Source organism: Vanellus vanellus (genome assembly GCF_965231255.1).
Source record: "Vanellus vanellus genome assembly, chromosome: Z".
Classification (NCBI taxonomy): Eukaryota; Metazoa; Chordata; class Aves; order Charadriiformes; family Charadriidae; genus Vanellus; species Vanellus vanellus.
Window position 1 is genome coordinate 745,411 of NC_138908.1, and position 25,712 is coordinate 771,122.

Here is a 25,712-nt window from a genome sequence, read left to right on the forward strand (position 1 = left end):
GCAGACTCATTTCAGACAGTTTTGCCCAGCCTAGAATAGGCCGAGTTTTCTCATACTATTTTATGGACGATATATAAATCTGTGCTATTTCCTGTGGAAGAACGACTCCATTTTAATCAACAGTTAAAGCAACAGTAACCATATATAATTTAATGAAAAGTATCAATGAAAATAAATGGGTCAGCTATTGATGTACAGACATAATCTGAATGACCACACAGAAGGGAACATCACAGCTCAGCCAGAGAAGCAGAGATACAAAGCTAAGGGCGGCCTTACGGCTTTTCTGTTAATAAACATTCTTGCAGTTGAAACAAAACCATGAAATGCCCTTTGAACCTCCAGTTTTCAGCCTACAGGCAATGTCGTTATTAGCAAGTACCACTAAGTACTGCTGCAATAACTCAGTGATTGCTGAAATCACATCTGATGAAGACTGGGAAAATAAGCCATTAGTAATGAACACAGCAAAAAGCATCAGATTTTTGGAGGCAGCAGATGCTTAAGACCAATTCATTTTCTCTGATAAGTAGAAGCTCAAGATTCACAGCACTATTAAAGCGTTCACACTTTAATTACTCTCTACAAGCAGGGAAGTCTGCAGAATGACCAGAGATTCAATCACCAAACTTGGATGCAAACTCAGAAGCAGCAGTTTTCAATTGATGGGCTGAGGTACTGTAACTGACTGGAAGACCTCTGTCATTAAGCTAATTTCCATCTCCTGTTCTCTTTCTTACTCAGCTCCAAACACCAGGAGAGCATCTTGCATAAACAAAGCTGCACATTCAACAGTCAACCTTCAGTCAGAGCCTGGGGCAGCGGGACACCCTCTGTGGCCATTTACATAAGATTAACATCACAAAAACGTGGCCCAACGGTACAGCCTGACACAAAGCGGGATATTTACATCAACGATTTCACACTTAGTATTGGCCACACTGGAGACATCCAGTCAAGACTTCACAGTATGTTGCCAAGTGATTTTTTCTGTTAAAGGGATATTAAGAGTGTGACTGCCTCCACCAGCTGCTCCAGCCCAGGACCTTCCTGACTAGCTGCTGAAATACAGTGCTGCCCAGTACAGACCAGTATCACCCACTACGGACCTGCCCAGCTGCTGGAGCCCAGCCAGCATCCGGGGGTCTCTGCCCAGGCTGAGGGATGTGGTTGCAAAGCCAAGCGCATATCCAGGGACACACAGACAGACAGACACACATAAGACCGGCACGGCCGGCCACACTGCTGTCAGCTGCACACACACGCCAGCACTGTCCCCTCAGAGTCCCAGACTGGTCAGGGCGGGAAGGGCCCTCTGGAGCTCCCCCAGTGCCACCCCCCGCCAGAGCAGGGGCACCTCCAGCAGTGGCACAGGACACGTCCAGGCGGGTTTGCAATGGCTCCAGAGGGGGAGACTCCCCCCCTCTCTGGGCAGCTGTGCCAGTGCTCTGCCGCCCACACAGGAGAGAAGTCCCTCCTCAGGTTCAGATGGAACTGCCCACGGTCACGTTTGTGCCCGTTCCCTCTTGTCCTGTCACTGGGCACCACTGGAAAAAGACTGTTCCCATCCCCCCGGCACCCTCCCTGTGAGTATTTATAAGTATTGATAAGATCCCCCCTCAGTCTTCATTTCTCTAGACTAGAAAGCCCCAAGTCCCTCAGCCTTTCCTTGCAAGAAAGATACTCCAATCCCCTCATCATCTTTGTAGCCCTTTGCTGGACCCTCTCCAGCAGATCCCGGTCTTTCTTGACCCGGGGAGCCCAGAACTGGACACAGCACTCAGATGTGGCCTCACCAGGGCAGGGCAGAGGGGGAGGATGACCTCCCTCCACCTGCTGGTCACACTCTTCTCGATGCACCCCAGGGTGCCATTGGCCTTCCTGGCCCCCTCTGGGGCCGGCGGAGGCAGCAGGTCACTACTGCAACCACAGACTCCGCACCCTCTGGGGTGGAGTGTACAATACCTTTCGATCCAAGCGCGAATGCCAGTAGCCAACAGGAGCTTAATGTGCAATCATGAGCCGCCGGTGATGAGTATAGTATGCCAATGAGTGGATTTTCGTAAAATGCAAAAGCTTGCAACGTATAAGCCGAGGTGTGGCAGCTCTGTGGAGCTTCCACCGAGCACCCGTCTCTGCGCAGCCAGGAAATCAACACGGACCTCGCCGCCGCGTGTGGATCCCCTCTCTGCGCCCCGCGTAAAGAACCCAGGTTTGGCACAACACCCTGACCCTGGCCCTCTGACCTCCCCAGGCTCCCCTGCTCACTGGCTGGTCCAGCTCGGTGCTCGCTGCAAACATGCAGCACTCACACATATATCCCACAGGCACCCCACACTCACGGGTCCCCCCAAAACCAGCACAGACCCCCCACCCAATCTGACAATCCTGCCCAGACCTGGGGTCCCCTACTCGCCCACTGGTCCAGCTTCAGCTTTGCCAACAAATACACATGCACACCTGGTTTGGGGAGGACACAGACGCCCACAAGGCACTGGACTGTGACCCTGCACATCGCCCCATCAGTTGGCGCTGTCCCACCAACATCCCAGACCTTCGGGCTTCCATCCTCAACAGTCGCAAAGTCATGGTTGGCTGCAGTCTCCTGAGAGCCCGTCCACCACTGCGGCTGACCAGGTTTGTTTCTGGTTGTTGCCTTCATTGATGCTAACTGCTCAGGTTTTACATCTCTGAGCATGTCTCCCTCCCTCTCCTTACCCTCCCAGCTGAAAAGATAAACATCATCATGCTCCACACGTCCAGCTGGTGCCACTGACCAGGTTTGCTCTTATCACAGACTGCTGCATCATATGTCAGTCATGTTTGTCTCAATATTTTCTTCTCTTGGCTCTTCTGACCAGACACCCTTAAAACATCAGACACTCTCCTTTCACACACTCTTCAAGCCCCATTACATTGAACATTTTTAATTCACATCATGGTCTTCCAGCCCTAGGTGACAATGCTTCTAAAGGCAGGTGATGAATGTATGATGCATTACTTCTTTGTAGAGACAGTGCCAAGATGCAGAACACCTCGGGTTTTGTCTCAGATGTGGTGCATTAAAGACGCAGTAATAAGCATTATCTGCAAATGCTTCAACTTTTAAATAACTTATTAGGTTGTTAAAGGAACACAAAATTTTAAGCGCTATCTTTCCATGTTCAAAAAGAAAAGGAAAAAAATTGTCAAAAAAGAGCAGACGTCTGAAGAGCCATCAGTATTTTGGGTATGCCTTCAGCATCACAGCTCTCGATTTCTACCTCAGGTTCAGCCTTTGGTCCAGGACCTCATGGTCCATGGTGTTCAGGACTGACCTAAGACTGTCTAACATAACAGTGACACTCTGAAAATCCACAAATAACGCACTGTTGTGCAGAAGGAGGTTTTTACGACACATATCGACATACTCAAAAATTTCAAGCACAAGGCTAGCCACCCCCCCCCCCCAGTTTGAACTAGAAAAAAAACTAATAGAGTGAAATAAATCCTTGTTCTGTGCATGAACTTACATTAATTGATCAAACAGCATAAAGCAAAAATTGTTAATGCAAACATTTCTGTTTCACAGTAAGTGGAACAGCAATTCAGGTGCAGGTAGGAGACAGAAGAAAAAGAAGCAAATAAATCTTCTGTGGAGTAGAGAAAGACTACCGGGAGATAAGCTATGTGCAAAATCAAGCCATGACATCAAATCAGTATTCTTTACTGAATACTGACCACGATAGGCTAACTACAGTAATACATTTCAGTTCCCAGTGTCATCTTTCAACAGTAACTTCTTTGGTATCTACCCCTTAATACATTTGTAAAAGCATAAAAATTGGGCACATCATGCCACTAGGTTCATCCTTCTTTTAAGCCTATTAAAATAATGATGTTATGTACTTCCCAGCATCCTCCACACAATGCTCCCTCCCGGCAAACCAGCTCTGACACCCTTTATCAAGAAATCCATCAGAGCTGTTCCCATCTCCTTCCCCTTCCAGAAGTGGATGAGTATTTTTTTTCTGTGACAGTCTCAGACACAATCAGCTGAAGAATCACCTTGCAGCTGTACTCACACCTGGCTTCCCAACTTGATAACAACAGAGCTAACGAATTATCAAAGCATAGCTTCTTTATAAAATGAATTAGAAGAATCAAGAGTCTGTACAGAACTACGTGTGAAGGAATAAAAGCTGTGGCATACAGGTACTCATAATCTAGTCTTCATTATTAGCAGTGGCTTCAAAACAAAAACCCAAAACACTGTTTCAGAGTGGAATATTAATTCCCCCACTTTTAATAAAGGGGAGATAAAACACATATCCCTTTGATATGTAGATTTTCCGAGTGAAGACATGCATTAAGACTGGTGTCAAGAAATATGGATTAAATGTTCATACTGGACTATAACATTCATGTTCATTCTAATATTGCAATAAGAATGCATATGGTGCAGTTGTTTTAAAAAAAAAAATCAGATGAGAAAAGAATGCAAAATCTCTGTTCTGGAAATGCTTTTGACAACCATAAGCAGCAATTCAGCCTCCACCTTTCAACCTTTCATTCAAGAATTGCTTGAACAGCACAAGCACACTACTTCTTCCTATGGTGGGAAGAGCCTCACATCACAACAGTTCCCAACAAGTACCAAAATTTAACTGAAATAATGTTATTTTTCAACTACCTTTTGCATCTTAGCCGAAGAAGAACCAAAACAGAAAAGGAAGACAGGAAACAAGCTGGTGCTGTACCTTCAGAACCCCTCCGCTCCCTCACTGAGGACGGATCAGTGCCACACTCCCCTGAGGTGGCCACCAGTCGCCCCCAGCACGCCCGGGCAGACACCCCTGCCAGCACCCCCTGGCACCCGGTGCAGGGGGGAAAAAACAAACAACAAACAATGCAGTTTAAAATGAGTAATTTGGTACCAAAGTAGAAAGAAATCTCACAAAGGCTGTAATCAAAGTTACTTATGCACCTCCACAATTCAGACCAGCAGCGGGCACCCCAACAGTTTTTAACCAGTCATGATGTCTTTAGTCAGCATTACGCCCCTGGACTCTGAGTAACTCTAATGCTTTTTTCTGGATAAGAAATCCTGCATGGCAAGCATCAGGATTAAAAGCTATCACGGAAATCCTGATGTTAGAGCAAAGAATCACTTCTAAAAGGATAGTAATGCTTCAGCACCAATTATCACTGTCATTCTCTCAAAGTAAAGAATGTATTTCCTGTTAAGCAAAGAAAAATGAGCTGAGCAAGCAGCAGGTATTTTGTCTACACTGCTGTAAAGCATGACTCGAAATGGCAGGATGCATTATGGAGGGTCTTGTTTCATACCATATCTGGTAAAACATGGCCCCATTCTAAGCTGAGGCTTCAAATTCCCAGAATGTATGGCTCCACCTTCCCTTTAATACCACATTTTTACATTCAGACACCAGCTATGCACAGGCTACATTTTTAGACTGATACAGAAGCTCTCCAGGGTATTTCCCTCTACAACAGTAAAAAGAGAATAGGTCTTTCCAGATGATGTGCAGTTTATAACACAAGCATGAATCGATCCAAAACAGAGTAGGAGGTTTTCAGAGGAGAATGGCAGTGTGTGGTTTGCACCAAGCTCATGAATTACACACGTGGCTACGTACCAAACATAGCGTGCCCTCAAGGGCAGCCCTCTGAAGGGGCAATACAAGACCCGTCTTACTGAGGCCGGCTGAACCGACACATACCCCGTTTCCCTGTCCCTTGCAGTAGCCAACAGCAGATATAAAAGAAAACAAGAACAGTGATGTAGAAATAGGTTAGGTACATGTTGATACTCCTTCCAAATACTGTCACAGATTCAAACAGTTTGTGGCCCACGGACTTCTTAAGTTCATTTTATAAATTGTCCTGGGTTTCTCTTCACTGATTTTGTCTCATCTCCCCTTGTAAGTATTTATCTTTTAGCATCCAAAAGCTTCTAGAGCACTAATGCCTTGATGGCACACAGAGTCTGAAGTGACCTGAAATTGGTGGAAGGGCACATGTAAGCTGAAGATGATGTCAAAATGAGGGGTAAAGGAAAACCACACCAGCTGCCTCTCACATGCTAACACTTTACATACAAAATTGCCAAAAAGCCTTGGAACATCAAGAGGGAATGAGAGAAATTTCATACACTTTGCAATGGCATGCTGCAAATACGTTGATGCATGACCATGATGTCAAAACACAGTGAGAAAACAGCGGGACAGAGACGAGAAAACAGCAGCACGTCACTCACTTTTAGTGGGTGGCAGGTGCATCCCAGCTGCAAACATAGGCAACAGCTTCAAGTGCACGAGCAACCACCAATTCTAGCAACCATCATTTCTTTTCTGTTAACATCTACTGCACACACATCCACAAGGAACGAAAACATTTCATTGAAACCGATTTAGATTCTCAAGTGTCTGATTCTCTTCAGAATGTGAATTTAACAAATGTAAGGTTCTGAAAACCAAGACATAAAGACTTGAGGTATATCCCTGTGACCTGAACCTTTGTCCCTGAGCAGTGCCCAATGCAACTATAACACACACACACTTTCTTTATCAGCATAGTTGACAGTGAACTGCCTGTCTCTTCTTTCAATTACATATTCTAACACACCCGCAGCTTCCAATTCTGTCCCTCCAGCAAATCTTTTGCATATTTCTACAAGACACCATGTACAGACGCACCTTCAGTTGCTCATCATTAAATTGACAGATTATGTGTATCTCAACCTAAAGCTGACCATTCCTGCACAAAGTAGACCCCCGAGTCTGTCTAGACCTGAAACTTGAGAAGCACTGCTGAAATGAAGCAATCCACTGAGGGTCTCTTTGCTTTGACAACATCATTAAGTAATGAAGTGGAGGAGATCAATCTCTCCAAGAGCAACATGGCCCTGTAAAGCAGTGTACCACAGCCCTACCCCTTCCAAAACCCTTTCACAACCCCTCTCTCCTGTGCTGGATGCAATGGCACTGAGTATTAGTGTAAGCAAAGTAACTACCGCAGGCTACTGTGGAGGATGAGGGTTAAAGTAAAATGGGTACATAGCTTAAGGCCACACCTCAGTTTTTGTTTTCAGAAACCGAACAGACTAAATTTAGTATCCTAGAAGGAAGAGAGGCACCAGTCGGAAGCTTAATACTGCCAAAAGCTTTATGCTTCTGGCCACTGAGCAGAAGAGGTGGCAGTGGACTCTTGGGAAGAGAAGCAGGGAGGGACTGTGTGCAACCTCTACATTCCAAGCAAGACGACCACGAAGCACAGCGGAGGTTGCTGGGAACGGCCGCTGAGCTCACCTCTGTCTGTCCCTCCCGGCCAGTCAGCAAGCTCTAGCTGTGGGACCAGTGTCACCCACCCCAGCAGAGTACAACACAATGGATTTTAGAAGCACCCTTTTTAAGTGAGGAGTCGACACAAGCTGCAGCTGCCAGCTGTGCCACTGGTACCATGCAGGAAGGGAAGCCGGCTCCACGATTCGGAGGGAAAGGATCACCGCCTTCAGTGAGTTCATGGCTTCCCCTCACAGCTCTGAGGAGGCTCTTTACCACACAGATGCATGCACCAGCCTGGTACTTGGCGACCTGGCTTCTCTTCTCTCCTACCAAGCAGCTGGATGACCTTAAGGAAGGCAATTCCAGCTCCGGGCTTCAGCACCTCCCCTTCCCCACATTTTATCTACCTCACTCAGCTAATGTGTCTAGTCTCCTTTATGCAACACTTTGAAATCTACGGATGAAAGTACTGCTTTCCAGTACTTCCAGTAACTCACTGGAAACTTAAAAAGTAAATACTTCCTGAAGAAACAATCTTATGAACTAACATCTGTTGGTACATCATAGATAAAGTGCATGTATTCCCTGCTATGACTGCATGTAATTGCAAAACTACAGTGTTACTAAATAGATCATCTTCACGCTGGTAACTTGTAACTCTTTTAAAGCATTATTTTATTTTATTATATTATGATGCTAGAAATGAAAAAATCTTATGGAGCCATTTAATCTCCTCAGCAGCTCTGTGCAAGTCATGTCTTACCAAGCAGGTTTCTAGTCACAGTAAACCTGCTGTGTTTTTTTCAATCTATTTTTAAGTCTTTAAGAAGGAAAGGCTTAAGTAGCCTATTCTACACCTTAACAGTACCCATTTTGAGTTCTCCTCGGTGTTGTGGCTAATTAGCATCTCCTACTCAAACTTGCATCAAACCTTTCCTACCTTTACTTTTCAAAGTTTTGCTCTTCTTCACTTTCTTCTCTCACTCCTTCAGGATTATGTACCCAAAGAATCTGAGAGACAGAGTCATTTATTGTTATTTTTAGCTAAACAATGAGCATACGGGCTTTCACAATTTTCCCTTCAATCTGAATATGAACTCTTCAAATACCTTTGTGTTTCCTTCTCATTTTTATAACCCATTACCAAACCTTTTCTAGTAGAGCAGGGAACAAACTCAATATTCTAGATAAGGCTGTCCACAGCTATCTACAGATAGTTTATCAATTTCTACTTCAAAAACTGAAGACCACAGGAATAACCTCCAACTTTTACACAAAAGTATAACATCGCAGACTCTTGGGAAATCCATACAAAGATTTTGAGTTGCTACCTCAACTGCTTAAAAAATCAGAGTGTCTTGGAGGTCGATGTGAACTGTGGTGGAGTTACTGCTATTCAATGGGCCTAAGGAAAGTGTTTTGCTCTACTATCACTTTTAGGCATTGTGAAGCCAATGGAACAAGCCAAATATATAAAGAAATTCAAAAGAGGAAACACACACAGAGTGTAAAAGCATCAGGACAACAAACTTAGTAACAGCCTTCTTTTGCTAGCTAGAAATAGATCTTCTCAGAGAGGGGTCAGAAATAGTAACTCCACAACCCAAACTACAGGCTTCGACTCCCACCCTTCCCACAAAGCAGTCAGCACTTCTATATTAAAGAGCAAAAACATGCAGTCAAAGAATTTGGCATTAAACTAAGAAAGTATAAAAGAACAATGCTATTTAAGAAAAAAACTAAACTGTCTAGAGAGGAAAGAAGGAACACGTTCACAGGCTAGACAAGCCTTCCTTGGTATTTGGACGGGAAAGAAAGATAATTGCTTTAATCACCTCCTTCAGAGGATGGTAATAAAAGCGTTCACTGGCCTTGATTTGCAGTGCAGTTAAACACACCAGAGCTTAGAGAAAGTTATTGTCCAAATAGCTTCTGCTATGAAGAAAGTATCAGGCACAACTATTTCTGGCTTCCCTATATCAACAACTGACACTTGAAGCCAACAAGTAGACAACTAGTAATAGACGTTTCTACAAATTCTTCTCTTTCTGAATCTGCTGTTAGCCTTCCTTGGGGAAGCACTGCTCCCGCTTGCCATAGCAGAGGCTGTTGGTGAACTAACGAGCAGTATTGGTGCTTGCGTCCTGGCTTGGACGACACCTCTTCGCAATACCAGCCTGACGCACTGTAGCACACAAGGACCTACCTCCAGACGGCTAACAGGGCTTGGAGCTGCTGGGAGAGAGGAGACCCTCCAAAGTACTGATCCCAACACTGCCCACAACCCGTACGGCTTCTGATCGTTAACAGCAGCCGCTGTGCTCAGACTATGAAGTTGCTTGGGTAAACTCAATGTTAAAACTGAGTAGAGACCCTTGAACTGTAAATGTCAGTTTCTGAGGAGGCAATATCTTGAAAAATAAGTATTTTTTATAAAACACAGCACTGACTCCATATTTACAAGTGTGTCAGGGGATGTCTAGACATGCAACATATGTATGAATTTGGATTTGTATTTCTGGAAGAAAAGCCATCATGCAGACAAGGTGGAAAGAGTCACAGTGCACTCACTTCATCTGTACTTCTGGACAACTGAAAAACCAGGAACATCAGACAGGTGCCAAAGTGTACCTGCACTGCAGAACAGACACATCCACTGAGATCATTTCCGCTGATACTAACACGAAGTATTTGTGAAAGGATGAGCAGAGCAAAGAAATATTTTCAATAGGATGCTCAAGCAGCACAAGACAAAACCTACACATTCCTAGAATGAATAATGAGTGACTACAGTCACCAGTTCATTATCTGAAAACTACTACTTTGCTATCAAAAGGCAAAAATCTGTACAGGAGGAAAACTGGTGACAAACTTTTCTTCTTAATATGTTTAAACACTTGAATTTACCTCTGCTGCTTCTGCTTTTTGCTCTCCCGATTTCGAAGAAGCTCCGCTTGCCTTCTTGTCACCATGCTGTAAGTAGAGAAAATAGACGTGTAGTTATTAAGATCTTAAAGAACACTTTCTTTCTGATACTTGCTTCAGAAATATCGTCAGTCCCACAGCCTTCAGCAGAAACTGAACAGCTCTGACAGATCAACACAACATGTGCAATTATGAGCATCTGCTCCAGCACCTGAACTTCCCTCAGACACATTAAAATGCTCATTATGCCTAGCCCTCCTTACCTGGAAGAAAGCTGTTACTACCATTTCTAGAATTCTGCTGCTGATATACAAAAAATAAATGCTGTGACAGTTCAGGCACAGGTGCACATCAGAGTTCTTCCAGGTTCCCCAAACCTCCTGACTCTTTCATCCCCTCCAAGACTTTAAACTTCTTGCCTTCATCCAACCTGATGTGCAATCCCATTTGGTCCCCACCTGCGGCAATGTACAGAAACACACAGCTTGTTCAGCATGCACACTGGCATCCAGCACATGTTCTACTCTCTGTATCTCTGAAAAGTGATGAATAGGGTCCCTCAAAAATCTTTTTCAAAAGCATATTGTTTAATCTTTAGAATAAAAAAAGTAAAAAGCAAGAAATTTTACCATGAATATAAAAGGCAATATAATATAGTAATTATCTAATATCTCAGCTGGTGCAATTTCCCACAGCAACTGAGACATCTGGGAATGAGGATTCATGCATGGTTTGTTTTGTTAAGTAAAGACAGGAGATGATTTGAGACTCATTTATTCCCTTCTGTTTTGAGGACTGAGCAGCAGGAGGTAGAGTTTGCTAACCCACTACAGTAATGAGTTCCTACAGATTTTTCTTTACATGGCTATAGGGAGAAAGTAATGATCCATGTATCACTGCACTATCTTCAACAGGAATGTGTTTGAGCACATCAGCAGACAGGCTGGGAAAATACTATAACTGAATGAACAATAAACCTAAAAGTAAAAAAATAGCACGTCTCTAAGCTGTTTCCATTATGGTGGTACCTGACAAAAATTTCAAAAATTGTTTTAGACAACCTCTAATAATTCAAGTTTTTAAAATTAGTTTGGGCATGACTGAGATACTTGACAAGTTTTAAAATTGAAAATTGAATTCTCATATTCCAATTGTGCCTCTTCAGAGGAAAAACAAGCCCTGTAGGTTGTCTTTTCAGGTAAGAGATGAATTGACTCACTGCCCCATAATAGCGCTTTCAGTATAGACACAATTAACCCAGTTATCTGTGCTTTTTACTGCTACCATAAAAGCACACTACATACATACCAGTAAAAGCAATGTCAGTGAGCGTGCTCTTGCTGACAAAATGGTAACTCCAGGGCCAGCGCTGCTGTAAGGCTCAGGACTTACAGCTCCTGCCCAGCAAAACTGTGCCGTGTACGCCGGGCTCTCTTCCTGAATGGATACTCTTGGCATCACAACACTCGAAAAGCCAAGTGCTACCCCGAGTCCAGCTAATTCAACTAATAAAGCAAGCAGATCTTTATGTACAATGCATGTATTTTATTGCTTTTATTCATTTGCTTTTTCAAATTTGGACATAGCTTTAAAAGTAGCAACACCAACTAAAGCCCAGACTTTCTTTTCTTTTCTGTTATGAAACCACATCACAGAATGCAAGAGCCTTACTTAGCTCCTACTGAGAGTGCCACACTTTTACCAGCGCCAAGCCCAGTGTTACCCTTCCTCCCTAAGTCCATGTCCTCATCTTCACACCAAGGAAACCCGTACCAGACACAACACAGCATCAATAGAGCACCCAGTCCCGGGACTATGCAGGGAGGGATACGCTCTGCCCCAGCGGGTGGATGGAGCTCGGAGTGTCCCCTCCTGCATGCCAAGGCTTCTGCGTTTGCCTTCTTCACTTTTTGTGGACCAGGCAGTCAGATACAGCGGTCTGCGCTGCCTGCAGGGGCAGCGGGACAAGGGGGCTGGCAGGATTCCCTCAACCACCCTTCAAGCAGAACATCAACGACACCTCCCTGAGGGACCCCAGCACAGCTTCACTGGCCAGACAAGACAAGGTATCGATCAGGACAAGGACCACAACTTTGCCACCCCTAACTGAAGTTAGAGAGAGATTAAATGCATGCCATCTTCCCTCCACAAGGTTATGTCAAACAGCAAATATAATAATGAGACTTTGACTTAAAAGCTAAATGCTGTTTATTTTAACCATGGGAACAAAGTATGTATGGCGCAACCAAAGTAATTTTTTATCAAGTAAGTTGCTGTCACGCACTGTGTACACGTCAAGCGCTGATACTCTCTGGCCTCAGGTAATAAAACAGCCTATGAAAGTATTACCTCGCTTGAAAATATGCCATCCTAAGCAGGTAGCCTTGGAAAGCACAACTTCCTAATAAGCCTTCTGACAAGACCATGCTGGTTCCCTGAGCAGCTGATGCTTAAAATACGAGAAGGGACCCTTTTTCAAAAATTCCCTTTAACAGCTCGTCTCTGCCCTGTATTTCCAAGCTTTGAAACTTCCAGTAAAATACATATATATAAAAAAATAAAATAAATGCAAATAAATCAATCTGTTTAGCAAGAGACTAAAGTCAGGTTTTCTGGGACAGTATTCATGTGTTGTTCCTTCACGTTCCCAAGTGGATGACATAGTCGCCTTTTCCTTTGGGCACTTTCCTTTTTCTGTTCATCTTTCCTTACAATGCCAAAGAAACATATGCATAACCAAGCCAGCAGACAGGAGCATCTCCAGCTCTGTCATACAAACAGTGGGCACACAAAGTTACATTTCCAGTTTAACTAACAAGCTACAACCATTCCTTATAGTTGTTAGCTTGGCCCAAAATATTTTTGAATTTTACCAACTGTCCTGGTTTGAGGTAAAACAGAACCAATTTTGTTCAGTAACTTCGCTTCTTAGCTGGGCCTCTTCTAACAACTGAAATTAACTGCATATTGTGCAGACAGTGTTCACTCTCTCAGAATGATAAGGTCAATTGTTTATAGCTGATGCCCAGGCATGGGATGCAGAGAGGCTCTTGCTTATACTTATTGCCATAACAGCCAAGGCCAACCAACTTTGTTATTTGCCACGTTGGAGGGTCGGAAGCGGAAAAGCATAGTGGGGTCCCACCTGCAGGGAGGAGCGGACAGAACAGGCGACCCAAAACTGACCAACAGGGTATTCCATCCCATCTGCCTCACGCTCAGTATAAAAGCTGAGGGATCAAAGGGTCAGGGGCTCTTCTCAATAGCCGACGTCTGAGGAGGACTCTGTCTGCCTGTGATCCCCATCCTGAATCCAGATCTGGAATCCAGTTCCCGTCCGTCACTGAGTCCAGCCTGGGACTGCCCCAGTGCCAGCGGGTGACGTGATTGTCATCTCGGGAGCTTGATACGGTTTTGTATATATTTTTCATTATTTCTTTTTATTTTATTATTAATATTTCATTAAAGTAGTTTAGTTTCTTCTAAACTCATAAGTCTCTTTTTCCTCCTCTGCCTCTCTCTTTGTAGAGGGGTAGAGAGGAGCATCTGTCGGTCCCGTCTGGGGTCCCTGAGGTCCCCAGTGGTGGATTTGGCCTAAACCACGACAGATTAATTGGCGCCCAATGTGGGGCTCGAACAGTGCTCCACCAGAGCTGTGATAAATTGTCCAAATAGTTTGAATTCCAGTTTGCTCGGAGATTAGAACAGACAGCTTGCATCATGTCGTTCTTATACGAAATCGTGTATCATGCCTTTAAACAGCTTTGTTGGACCTTAATGCAGTCAACTTGGTCTAACCTGCCAAATGTGTTGCAAATTTCATTTATTCTTTGTCTTTTTATGCGAAGGTTTAAAGGTGCTGTCTTGGTGTGGTTCGCAATTCAGATGTATAACACGATGAGTTGGGTAACAGCTCTACCTGTATATCTTGGGCATCAGGTGATGGATTCTGTTATTAGTTATACTTTCGGTTCTACCCGGGGAATGTTTACTTCGCCCTTTGATAATTATGCCGATGTGACACCCTCAGAGCTGGGGCATGGAAACCTCCTGGGCTCTGAGGATAAGGACTGGTACCTTCTTAAGATCGTGATTTTGTTGTTGGGGCTCCTGAATGTGGTGCAGGGGTGGTGTATTGTGAAACATCTGTGCAGGGGGAGCCGTAGGGGACCGTGCGCTGCCGCCACTCAGACCCGCGCAGCCGCTCGGCGATCTGCAGCGGCGCGAACCGCGGCCCCGCCCGGCCCGGCCGCAGCTGCCCCCCCGGAGCACCGGCACCACCGGCAGCCGCCCCCCCCACGGCACCGGCACAGGCGCCTCCGCCGCCGCCTGCACCGGCACCGGCGCCACCGGCAGCCGCCCCCCCCACCGCCACGGCACAGGCGCCTCCACCGCCACCGCCGCCGCCACCGGCACCGGCGCCACCGGCAGCCGCCCCCCCCACCGCAACGGCACAGGCGCCGTCGCCGCCGCCTGCACCGGCACCGGCGCCACCGGCAGCCGCCCCCCCCACTGCAACACCACCGGCCCCTCCGCCGCCCGTCCCGGCACAAGCCGCGCCCCCTCCTGCAGCGGCACAAGCCACGCCGCCGCCTCTCCCGGCACAACCTACTGCAGCCACTACAACCAGTACCAAAACTACTCCAACTCCATCAAAATCGGTACAAGCCGCCCCGGTAACCAGGAGGAAGAAGAAGAGGTCAACTCCTTCCCCTGCCCCTTACGACAAAGACCACCTCAAGTCACATAGCTTGGGGGAGAGTTCTGAAGAAGATCCAGGGGAGGGTCCTTCAAGACCAGATAAGGGAAAGAGACCTTTGAAAACAGACAAAGGCCAGAGTCCTTCTAGAGCAGATGCTGGAGAGGCCCCTTCTCGGGCAGCCTCACCACAGGAGGACTCAGATGTAGAGGGAGTTGTTAAATCCTTCTCTATGAAAGATCTGAGAAGTATCAGGAAGGACTTTAGTCATCATGAAGGTGAAACACTTGTCTCCTGGTTGCTCCGATGCTGGGATAGTGGGGCAGATACCCTAGATTTAGATGACAGAGAAGCTAGGCAATTGGGAAACCTGGCCAAGGATGGAGGGATTGATAAAGAGATTGGGAGAAAGACAAGCACTCTCAGTCTCTGGAGGCGACTGGTGTCAGCCATAAAGCGCAGGTATCCCTTTAAGGACGATATCGAATGCCGTCCAAGTAAATGGACCACCATGGAAAAAGGTATTAAGTACCTGAGAGAATTGGCTGTGTGAGAGGTGATTTATAGTGATGGGCAAGTGATTGTAGACCCTGATGAAATGCCATGCAAACGATCTATGCTAAAAAAGTTTGTACAAAGTGCACCATCAACATATTACCACACATTGTCAACAATGGTCTGGGGAGGATGCGATACTGACACACCAACTGTAAATGAAGTGGTTAATAAGGTACAACAGTATGAAGACAGTCTCTCTGGTCCCTTCTCTGTGGCAGCCATAGAAAAGCTGACTGTGACCACCGAGAAAATGACTGAGAAACTGACTGAGAAAAAAGAGCAAATGACCCGGAAATTAGTTGAGCAAACCAATAAACTGTTTGATAAACTAACCAAGGTGGAGGAAAAACTCCATTCTTTCCCCGTACAGACTCATGTTGCAGCTGCTAAGAGGAAATGCCCTCCTACTCAAGAGAAAAAGCACCCTCCGACTCAAGACAAATCAAACCCGATGTGAGATATCCTGTGGGTTTGCCTCTGTGAATATGGAGAAGACATGAAGAAGTGGGATGGAGAACCTACCTCAGCCCTACAGACACGGGTGCTTGAGCTGCAAAATGAAGCAGATAGAAGAAAGGATTCTTCCAGGAGGAAGGCTGCTCCAACCTACGGTAGGCGATCCTACGGACCAGGTAGGAACCGATCTGATAATCGTAGGTACTATGGTCAACAGTAGAGGTGCCCTGCCTCCAGCCAGGAGGAGGAGAGGGACAACCGAGTTTATTGGACTGTGCGGATTCGACGGCCTGGCACATGAGAGCCACAAAAGTATAAAGCCCTGGTGGACACTGGTGCACAGTGTACCCTATTGCCATCGAATCATAAAGGGGCGGAAACTGTCACCATTTCTGGAGTGACAGGCGGATCTCAAGAAATGACTGTATTAGAAGCTGAAGTGGGCCTAACTGGGAATAAATGGGAGAAACACCCCATTGTTACTGGTCCAGATGCTCCGTGCATCCTTGGCATAGACTATCTCAAGAGAGGGTATTTTAAAGATCCAAAAGGGTATCGGTGGGCTTTTGGTATAGCAGCTGTAGAGACTCAGAATGTTACACAGCTGTCTACCTTACCCGGTCTTTCAGATGACCCTTCTGTTGTGGGACTGCTGAGGGTTGAAGATCAGCAGGTGCCAATTGCTACTGCCACGGTGCATCGACGACAGTATCGCACCAACCGAGACTCCCCGATTCCCATCCATAACCGGATTCGCCGGCTAGAGAGCCAAGGAGTGATCAGCAAAACTCGCTCACCCTTTAACAGCCCTATATGGCCAGTGCGAAAGTCTGATGGGGACTGGAGATTAACAGTAGACTATCGTGGCCTGAATGAAGTTACACCACCACTGAGTGCTGCTGTGCCAGACATGCTACAACTTCAGTACGAACTGGAGTCAAAGGCAGCCCAATGGTATGCTACAATTGACATTGCTCGTGCCTTTTTCTCTATTCCTTTAGCAGCAGAGTGCAGGCCACAGTTTGCTTTCACCTGGAGGGTGTCCAGTACACCTGGAATCGACTGCCCCAGGGGTGGAAACACAGCCCTACTGTTTGCCATGGACTGACCCAGACTGCACTGGAGAAGGGTGGAGCTCCAGAACACCTACAATACATCGATGACATCATTGTGTGGGGTAATTCAGCAGAAGTTTTCCACAAAGGTAGGAAAATAATTAAGATTCTTCTGAAAGCAGGTTTTGCCATTAAAAGAGGTAAGGTCAGGGGACCTGCACGTGAAACCCAGTTTTTGGGAATCAAGTGGCAAGATGGCCGTCGCCAGATCCCAATGGATATAATTAACTGAATAACAACTATGTCCCCACCTACTAACAAAAAGGAAACACGAGCCTTTTTAGGTGTTGTGGGTTTCTGGAGAATGCATATTCCAGGTTATAGCCAGATTGTGAAACCTCTCTATGAAGTGACTCGAAAGAAAAATGAATTTATGTGGGGCCCTGAGCAACGACAAGCCTTTGAGCAAATTAAACAAGAGATTGTGCATGCAGTAGCCCCTGGACCAGTCCGAACTGGACGGAACATTAAAAATGTGCTCTACACCGCAGCCGGGGACAATGGCCCTACCTGGAGCCTTTGGCAGAAAGCACCAGGGGAGACTCGAGGTCGACCCCTGGGATTCTGGAGTCGGGTATATAGAGGCTCCGAGGCCAACTATACTCCAACTGAGAAAGAAATCTTGGCAGCATAGGAAGGAGTTAGAGCTGCTTCAGAAGTAATTGGTACTGAGGCACAGCTCCTCCTGGCGCCCCCATTACCAGTACTGGGCTGGATGTTCAAGGGTAAAGTTCCTTCTACTCATCATGTCACCAATACTACCTGGAGTAAGTGGGTTGCCTTAATCACGCAGTGAGCTCGAATAGGAAACCCAAATCGCCCAGGAATCGTAGAAGTGATCACAAATTGGCCTGAAGGCAAAGACTTTGGGATGCCACCAGAGGAGGTGGTGACACGTGCTGAGGAAGCTCCACCATATAATGAACTCTCAGATAATGAGAAACAGTATGCCTTATTTACTGATGGGTCTTGTTGTATTGTAGGAAAACATCAAAGGTGGAAAGCTGCTGTATGGAGTCCTACACGACGAGTCGCGGAAGCTGCTGAAGGACAAGGTGAATCGAGTCAATTTGCAGAGGTAAAAGCCATCCAGCTGGCATTAGATGTTCCTGAACGAGAAAAGTGGCCAATACTCTATCTCTATACTGACTCATGGATGGTGGCAAATGCTCTGTGGGGGTGGCTAAAGCAGTGGAAGCAGAGCAACTGGCAGCGCAGAGGTAAGCCCATCTGGGCTGCTGAGCTGTGGCAAGACATTGCCGACCGGCTAGCAAACCTAGTCATAAAGGTACGTCACGTAGATGCCCATGTACCCATGAGTCGGGCCACTGAGGAACATCAAAACAATCAGCAAGCGGATCAGGCTGCTAAAATTTTCCAGACAGACTTGGACTGGGAACATAAAGGTGAACTATTCTTAGCTCAGTGGGCCCATGACACTTCAGGTCATCAAGGAAGGGATGCAACATATAAATGGGCCTGTGACCGAGGCGTGGATTTAACCATGGACGCTATTGCGCAGGTTATCCATGACTGTGAAACATGCGCCGAAATCAAGCAAGCTAAACGGTTAAAACCTTTGTGGTATGGGGGACGATGGCTGAAATATAAATATGGGGAAGCTTGGCAAATTGATTACATCACACTCCCTCAAACTCGCCAGGGTAAGCGCTATGTGCTTACAATGGTGGAAGCAAGCATCGTATGGTTGGAAACCTATGCCGTACCTCATGCCACTGCCCGGAATACCATCCTGGGCCTTGAAAAGCAAGTCTTGTGGCGACATGGCACGCCAGAAAGAATTGAGTCAGACAATGGGACTCATTTTAAAAACAATCTTATAAGTAATTGGGCAAAAGAACATGGTATTGAGTGGATATATCATAAACCCTATCATGCACCAGCTTCTGGGAAGATTGAGCGATACAATGGACTGTTAAAAACCACCCTAAAAGCTATAGGAGGTGGAACCTTTAAAAATTGGGACAAGCATTTACAACAAGCTACCTGGTTAGTTAACACCAGGGGATCCATCAATCGAGCCGGTCCTGCTCAATCAGACCTTTTACATACTGTAGAAGGGGATAAAGTCCCTGTGGTGCATGAAAGGAATTTGTTAGGGAAAACTGTTTGGGTTTTTCCTGCTTCAGGCAAAAGCAAACCCATTCGCGGGACTGTTTTTGCCCAAGGACCTGGATGTACTTGGTGGGTGATGCTGAAGGATGGAGAAGTTCAATGTGTACCCCAAGGGAATTTAACCCTCGGTGAGAATACTCAATCCTGAGCAGTATGATGCTGATCACTACATAATACTAACAGTGTTCAATAAGTGTTTTTCAGGATAACACAGTGGTGATGAAACCTGAGCTAACTTCACCAAGTGGCGTCCAGCAAGCTCTTCAAGATGAACATGCTACCAATGGGCACGAACCAGAATGAATTTTGTACCATCTTTCCTGCCCTTAGATGAGATCCTGCAATCATGAACTAAATGGACTTAAAATTTGGTATATAAACATAAACCGTAGATAAGTGACCTGCATATATCCATATCATATATAACTGTGTGTAAATTTGATGTATAAAAGTAATAGTAATCTGAGCAAGATGCAAATGGTATGGAATAAGGGGTGGAATGTCCTGGTTTGAGGTAAAACAGAACCAATTTTGTTCAGTAACTTCGCTTCTTAGCTGGGCCTCTTCTAACAACTGAAATTAACTGCATATTGTGCAGACAGTGTTCACTCTCTCAGAATGATAAGGCCAATTGTTTATAGCTGATGCCCAGGCATGGGATGCAGAGAGGCTCCTGCTTATACTTATTGCTATAACCCCCACGGCCAACCAACTTTGTTATTTGCCACGTTGGAGGGTCGGAAGCGGAAAAGCACAGTGGGGTCCCACCTGCGGGGAGGAGCGGACAGGACAGGCGACCCAAAACTGACCAACAGGGTATTCCATCCCATCTGACTCATGCTCAGTATAAAAGCTGAGGGATCAAAGGGTCACGGGCTCTTCTCAATGGCCGACGTCTGAGGAGGACTCTGTCTGCCTGTGATCCCCATCCTGAATCCAGATCTGGAATCCAGTTCCCGTCCGTCACTGAGTCCAGCCTGGGACTGCCCCAGTGCCAGCCGGTGATGTGACTGTCATCTTGGGAGCTTGATACTGTTTTGTATATATATTTCATTATTTATTTTTATTTTATTATTAATATTTCATTAAACTAGTTTAGTTCCTTCTAAACTCATCAGTCTCTTTTTCCTCCTCTGCCTCTCTCTTTGTAGAGGGGTAGAGGGGAGCATCTGTCGGTCCCGTCTAGGGTCCCTTGGGTCCCCAGTGATGGATTTGGCCTAAACCACAACACTAACTAAAAACAAAACATGCAACTAAGATGATTAAGGGATTGGAGCATCACCCGTATGAGGAAAGGCTGAGAGAGCTGGGACTCTAGCCTGGAGAAGAGAAGGCTGAGGGGAGACCTTATTATGGCATACGAGTATCTGAAGGGTGGGTTGAAGGAGGATGGAGCCAGGCTCTTTTCAATGGTTCCAAGTGACAGGACGAGGGGTAATGGGCACAAGTTAGAACATAGGAAGTTCCGTTCAAATACATGGAAACACTTCTTTACAGTGAGGGTGACAGAGTACTGGCACAGGCTGCCCAGGGAGGTGGTGGAGTCCCCTTCTCTGGAGATTTTCAAGACCCGCCTGGATGCAGTCCTGAGTAATGTGCTCTAGGCAATCCTGCTTTAGCGGGGGAGTTGGACTAGATGATCTCTAGAGGTCCCTTCCAACTCTGAAAATTATGCGATTCTATGAAACCCACTCAAAATCCCACCTTCGCAAAATACGCAAAGAACTACCATGAACAAGAAAGTTTATCCTGAGATCTTAATCCTGTTCTACAGTGCAGAAAAATGTCATGACACTATTCATAGAAACATAGAATCATTTAGGTTGGAAAAGGCCTTTAAGATCATGGAGTCCAACCATTAACCCATCAATGCCAACTCCACCACTAAGCCATGTCCCTCAGCACCACGTCTGCCCGTCTTTTAAATACCTCCACGGATGGCGACTCCACCGCTTCCGTGGGCAGCCCATTCCAATGCTGGACAACCCTTTCCATAAACAAGTCTTTCCTGATACCCGAGCTAAAGCTCCCCTGGGGCAACTTGAGGCCGTTTCCTCTTGTCCTATTGCCTGTTCCTTGGGAGAAGAGATAGACCCCCCTTGCTACACCCTCCTGTCAGGGAGCTGTAGAGAGCGAGGTCTCCCCTCATCTGCCTTTTCTACAGGCTGAACACCCCCAGGTCTCTCAGTTGCTCCCCATCAGACTTGTGCTCCAGACCCCTCACCAGCTTCACTGCCCTTCTCTGGACTCGCTGCAGCACCTCAATATCTTTCTTGTGGTGAGGGGCACAGATCTGAATACAGCACTCGCAGTGGGGCCTCACCAGTGCCCAGCACAGGGGCGCGATCACTGCCCCAGTCCTGCTGGCCACACCATTCCTGATACAGGCCAGGATGCTGTTGGCCTTCTTGGCCACCGGGGCACACCGCTGGCTCGCATTCAGCCGGTGCTCGACCAACACCCCCAGGGCCTTCTTCGCCGGGCAGCTCTCCTGCCACTCCGCCCCAAGCCCACAGCGCTGCATGGGGTTGGTGTGACCCAAGCGCAGGACCCGGCCCTTGGCCTTGTTGAACCACACACCGCTGCCCTCTGCCCATCGATGCAGCCTGTCCAGACCCCTCTGTAGAGCCTTCCTACCCTCCCGCAGACCAACGCTTCCGCCCAACTCGGTGTCGTCTGCGAACTTACTGAGGGTGCGCTCGATGCCCTCGTCTGGGTCCTTGATAAAGATATTAAACACAACCGGCCCCGGCAGCGAGTCCTGGGGGACACCACTTGTGACCGGCCCCCAAATGGAGTTAACTCCAGTCACCAGCACTCTTTGGGGCCGACAACGCAGCCAGTTCTTCACTCAGCCAAGCATATGCCCATCCAAGCCACGAGCAGCCAGTTTCTCCAGGAGAATGCTGTGGGAAACGGTGTCAAAGGCTTTACTAAAGTCTGGGTAGACAACATCCGCTGCCTTTCCCTCATCTACTAAGTGAGTCACCTTGTGACAGAAGGAGATCAGGTTGGTCAAGCAGGATCTGCCTTTCAGGAACCCGTGCTGACTGGGCCTGATCACCTGCTTGTCCTTCATGTGCTGCATGATGGTGCTCAAGATGATTTGCTCCATAACCTTCCCCAGCACTGAGGTCACACTGACAGGCCTGTAGTTCCCCAGGTCCTCCTTCTGGCCCTCCTTGTGGATGGGTGTCACATTTGCTAACCTCCAGTCAGTTGGGACCTCCCTGGTTAGCCAGGACTGCTCAGAAATGATGGAGAGTGGCTTGGTGAGCACCTTCGCCAGCTCCCTCACTACTCTTGGGTGGAGCCCATCTGGCCCCATAGCCTTAGGTGGGTCTAAGTGGTGTAACAGGTCCCTGTCCCTCACCATTTCCTCCTGGATTATAGGGGTTCATTCTGCTCCCCGTCCGTGTCGTCCAGACATGGGGGCTGAGTACCCAGAGAACAAGTGGTCTTACTTTTAAAGACTGAGGCAAAGAAGGCATAAAGTACCTCAGCCTGTTCCTCATCCTTGGTCACTCTGTTTCCCCCTGCATCCAATAAAGGATGGAGATTCTCCTTAGTAGAAACATTTTTATTGTCTTTTACAGCAGTAGCCAGATTAAGTTCTAGTTGGGCGTTGGCCCTTCTAATTTTCTCCCTGCATAGGCTCACAAGACCCTGGCAGTTTTCCTGAGCAGCCTGCCCCTTCTTCCATAGCCCATAAACTTTCCTTTTCCTCCTGAGTTCCAGCCAGAGCTCTTGGTTTAGCCAGAACAGTCTTCTTCCCCATTGGCTCATCTTGCGGCACATGGGCACAGCTACCTCCTGCACCTTCAAGTTTTCCTTCTTGAAGAAAGTCCAGACTTCCTGTATTCCTTTGCCCTTAATACATATTGTTTTATAGACACACCTTTAACTTCTGAGTCAAAGAGCATTCACAAAGTATATGGCCTAGGTGAAAAGCACAGAGCAACATACTAACAACTGAAGACACTACCGCATTCTTAGCCTGTGCTCGCAAAAATCAGACCTCAACTAAAGGTCTTGCTTCAAGAAATTCCTTTTAAACTTCAGGAACCCCATCAGCATTAATAAGCCTTCGGTTCAAAGCCATTGCGCAGCATCTCTGAGGACTGCAGTGACGACACGCTTAGTAACTGGGTGAGAAGGGAAGTCTCCTTGCACGGTTCTCTGCTGAAGTCAATCAACTTTCCATTACAGATATTAAAGGAGACGTATCATTTTATGCAGACCTTCGTTTTCAGTTGAAACTGATCAGAAAACTGCCAGATGGAAAGAGGTGTCAGGGGAACTAAAATCAAGCAATGCAAAGAATGGAAAGGTGAAAACTAGATTCTTCTTAAAACCATCCCATTCTGCATTAAATACACCGGCCAGTAACAACCTTGGTACTTGGTAGAGCAACCAGTGAATGCCTTTTGCATCTCTTCCTCTCTCCAACGTTTTCTGCTTCACTTACTTATCCTCTAGGCTGTAAGGTCTTCCAGGCAGAAACTGTCCTGTGTGACACATGGGCACAGGACAAGAGAGGACGTGTGTCTCACACGGAGGCCTGCAGGCCCTGTGCTGCTGCCAACAACTGCAACCATGGGTTTCCAACGAGCATGTGGAAGAGTGGTTTCCGTACCTGATCACAGGCAGTCATGGTGTCTTAGTATCTTTTCTTACCCTGGACTCAGTGACCCAGGACCACTGAGGCCTTTAGCATTCGTGTCATCACTTAATGCAGCAATTCCCAAACTTGCCTGATTGTGACTTTGTGTCACCTCCACCACACTGTATCACTGATCTGACTTGACACAGGGAATGATACTTGAAACACTACTGAACACCAACCCAACCTACTTTGAGCAATTTAAAAGTACAATTATAAATTCAACAGATTTCATCTACCTAATGATATATTTAGGAAACACACTACAGTGACGTTTTCTCTGAAAGCCTGCTTCCATGATGTATAATTTCTGTAAAACTTTAAAAGAATGCAAACTTTTCCTCACTACTCCACAGAGAGACCAATCGTTTCCTCGTATGACTAATAAATTATAAAGACGGCTTTTTAAGGCAATGGCAGGTTTGTCACAGTAGTGAGTCGCGGCCTAAGTCCAGGCGCGGAGCCACGGCCGGGCTACTGCGGGCAGCTCCGACACCCACCTGCCGCCAAGAACACGCTTCTGAAAAAAGTCACACGGCCGAGTTCTTCCCAAAACTGAAGCAATCCCCTATAAATTCTGCCTTACGTCACAAATCGCCGCGTGGTACACTTTTCGCCAGCTAGCCAGCCTGCATTATTTTCAGAAGATTACGAAAACAGCCAACAGCACGGAAAAAAAAAAAAAAAAAAGGCATGTTTTTCAGCCTGGCTTGTAAAAGCCGGCGGAGGGGTTGGGGAGGCACGGCCCGGGAACGCCGCGTTCTCATCCGGCCCGGCGCTCTGCCGCACGAGCCTTTAGAAAAAGCGCTGATTTACCTCCAGTCACCACAAAATCCTTTTCCTTATCCCTTCCTTAAGCCTTAACGCCGGAGCGGGCAGGGAGCCCGCGGGCCACCCCGCCCAAGGGAGTCCCGTCCCGTCCGTCCGTCCGCCCCCCCCCCCCCCCCCCCCCGCAACACGCACAGCCCCCCCGCTCCCCCGCTGGCTCCCCGGGCCCGCTCCGCTGCCCCCTATTTACCATGGCGTACCACCACCGCGCGAAGGCCATGGCGCTCCCCGCCGCTCCTCACCGCCCCGCCGCCGCCCGGCCCGGCCCGCGCCGCGCCCCGGCAGCCGCCTCCGCCCCAGGGCGGCACCCGCCGCTCCGCCGGGCCCCCGCGGCACGGGCGGCCCCGCCGGGGCTGTGGGGCGGCGGGGGCAGCGCCCGCGGCCCGCCATCGCTCCTTTCCTCCACCCCCCGCCCCCCCCCGCCTTACCACCGCTCCGGGCTGCGACATGGCCGCGGGGCTCCCTGCCGCCTGCCCCCGGCGCTGCTGCGGGACCCGGGGAAGCGGGGGGTCGGGGGGTGGGCCGGTGGCGGCGAGCAGCGGTCCCAGCGCCACAGCCTCTGCCGTCCCGCGCGGTGGCCGGTCCCTCCCCTTCCTGCCGGGGCCGCGGCCGGGGGGGCCGGCGGTGCTGACGGGGCCCGCGTTGAGGCGGGCGGGCGGGGGGGGGGGGAGAGGTGAGGCAGCGGGCGTGAGGCGGCGGCCCCCAGCGCCCCTCGCCCGCGCAGCGCCGGTGGCAGGATGACGCTCACTCGAGACGGGAGAGGCCTTTCTTTAAAAAAAAAAAGAAACAAAAACAAATAAAACGGGGGTTTCGTGGGAAAAAAATAAAATGCAGAGACGCTTTTCTTTCCCTCGTGAAATTCAGTCCCTCAGCCTTTCCTCTGGACAAGTGTTGGGTATGGACACACAGCCCTCAAGTGGGAGGTTGGTGCTGGGGCAGCGCCTGGTGGGGGTCTGCCCTGTCAGGGCTTCCCCAGCACCCCCGGCTGCCCCAGGACCCCTGGCTCCCGGCATCCCGGTGTCCCTGGTACCCCGGCACCCCCCCTG

The 25,712-nt window shown here is 47.7% G+C and overlaps 1 protein-coding gene across 8 annotated transcripts in view; it reads right to left on the reverse strand.

Annotated features, from left to right (window-relative positions):
* CAST (calpastatin) overlaps nucleotides 1-25,246 on the reverse strand; it is a 75,861-nt gene extending 50,615 nt beyond the window's left edge. For 7 of the 8 annotated variants that reach the window (XR_014270171.1, XM_082497123.1, XM_082497122.1 and 4 more), the window contains exons 1-2: nucleotides 24,857-24,899; nucleotides 10,194-10,259 (exon numbers count right to left, since the gene is read on the reverse strand). Coding sequence is in view for 7 of the 8 variants with exons in the window: in XM_082497123.1 (XP_082353249.1) it covers nucleotides 10,194-10,259; nucleotides 24,857-24,886 (96 nt within the window). In the remaining variant the exon portion in view is untranslated. Of the gene's footprint in view, nucleotides 1-10,193; nucleotides 10,260-24,856; nucleotides 24,900-25,094 lie in introns of those variants that run through there. The other variant, XM_082497118.1, reaches the window with a different exon arrangement.
* Nucleotides 25,247-25,712: the final 466 nt, after the last annotated feature.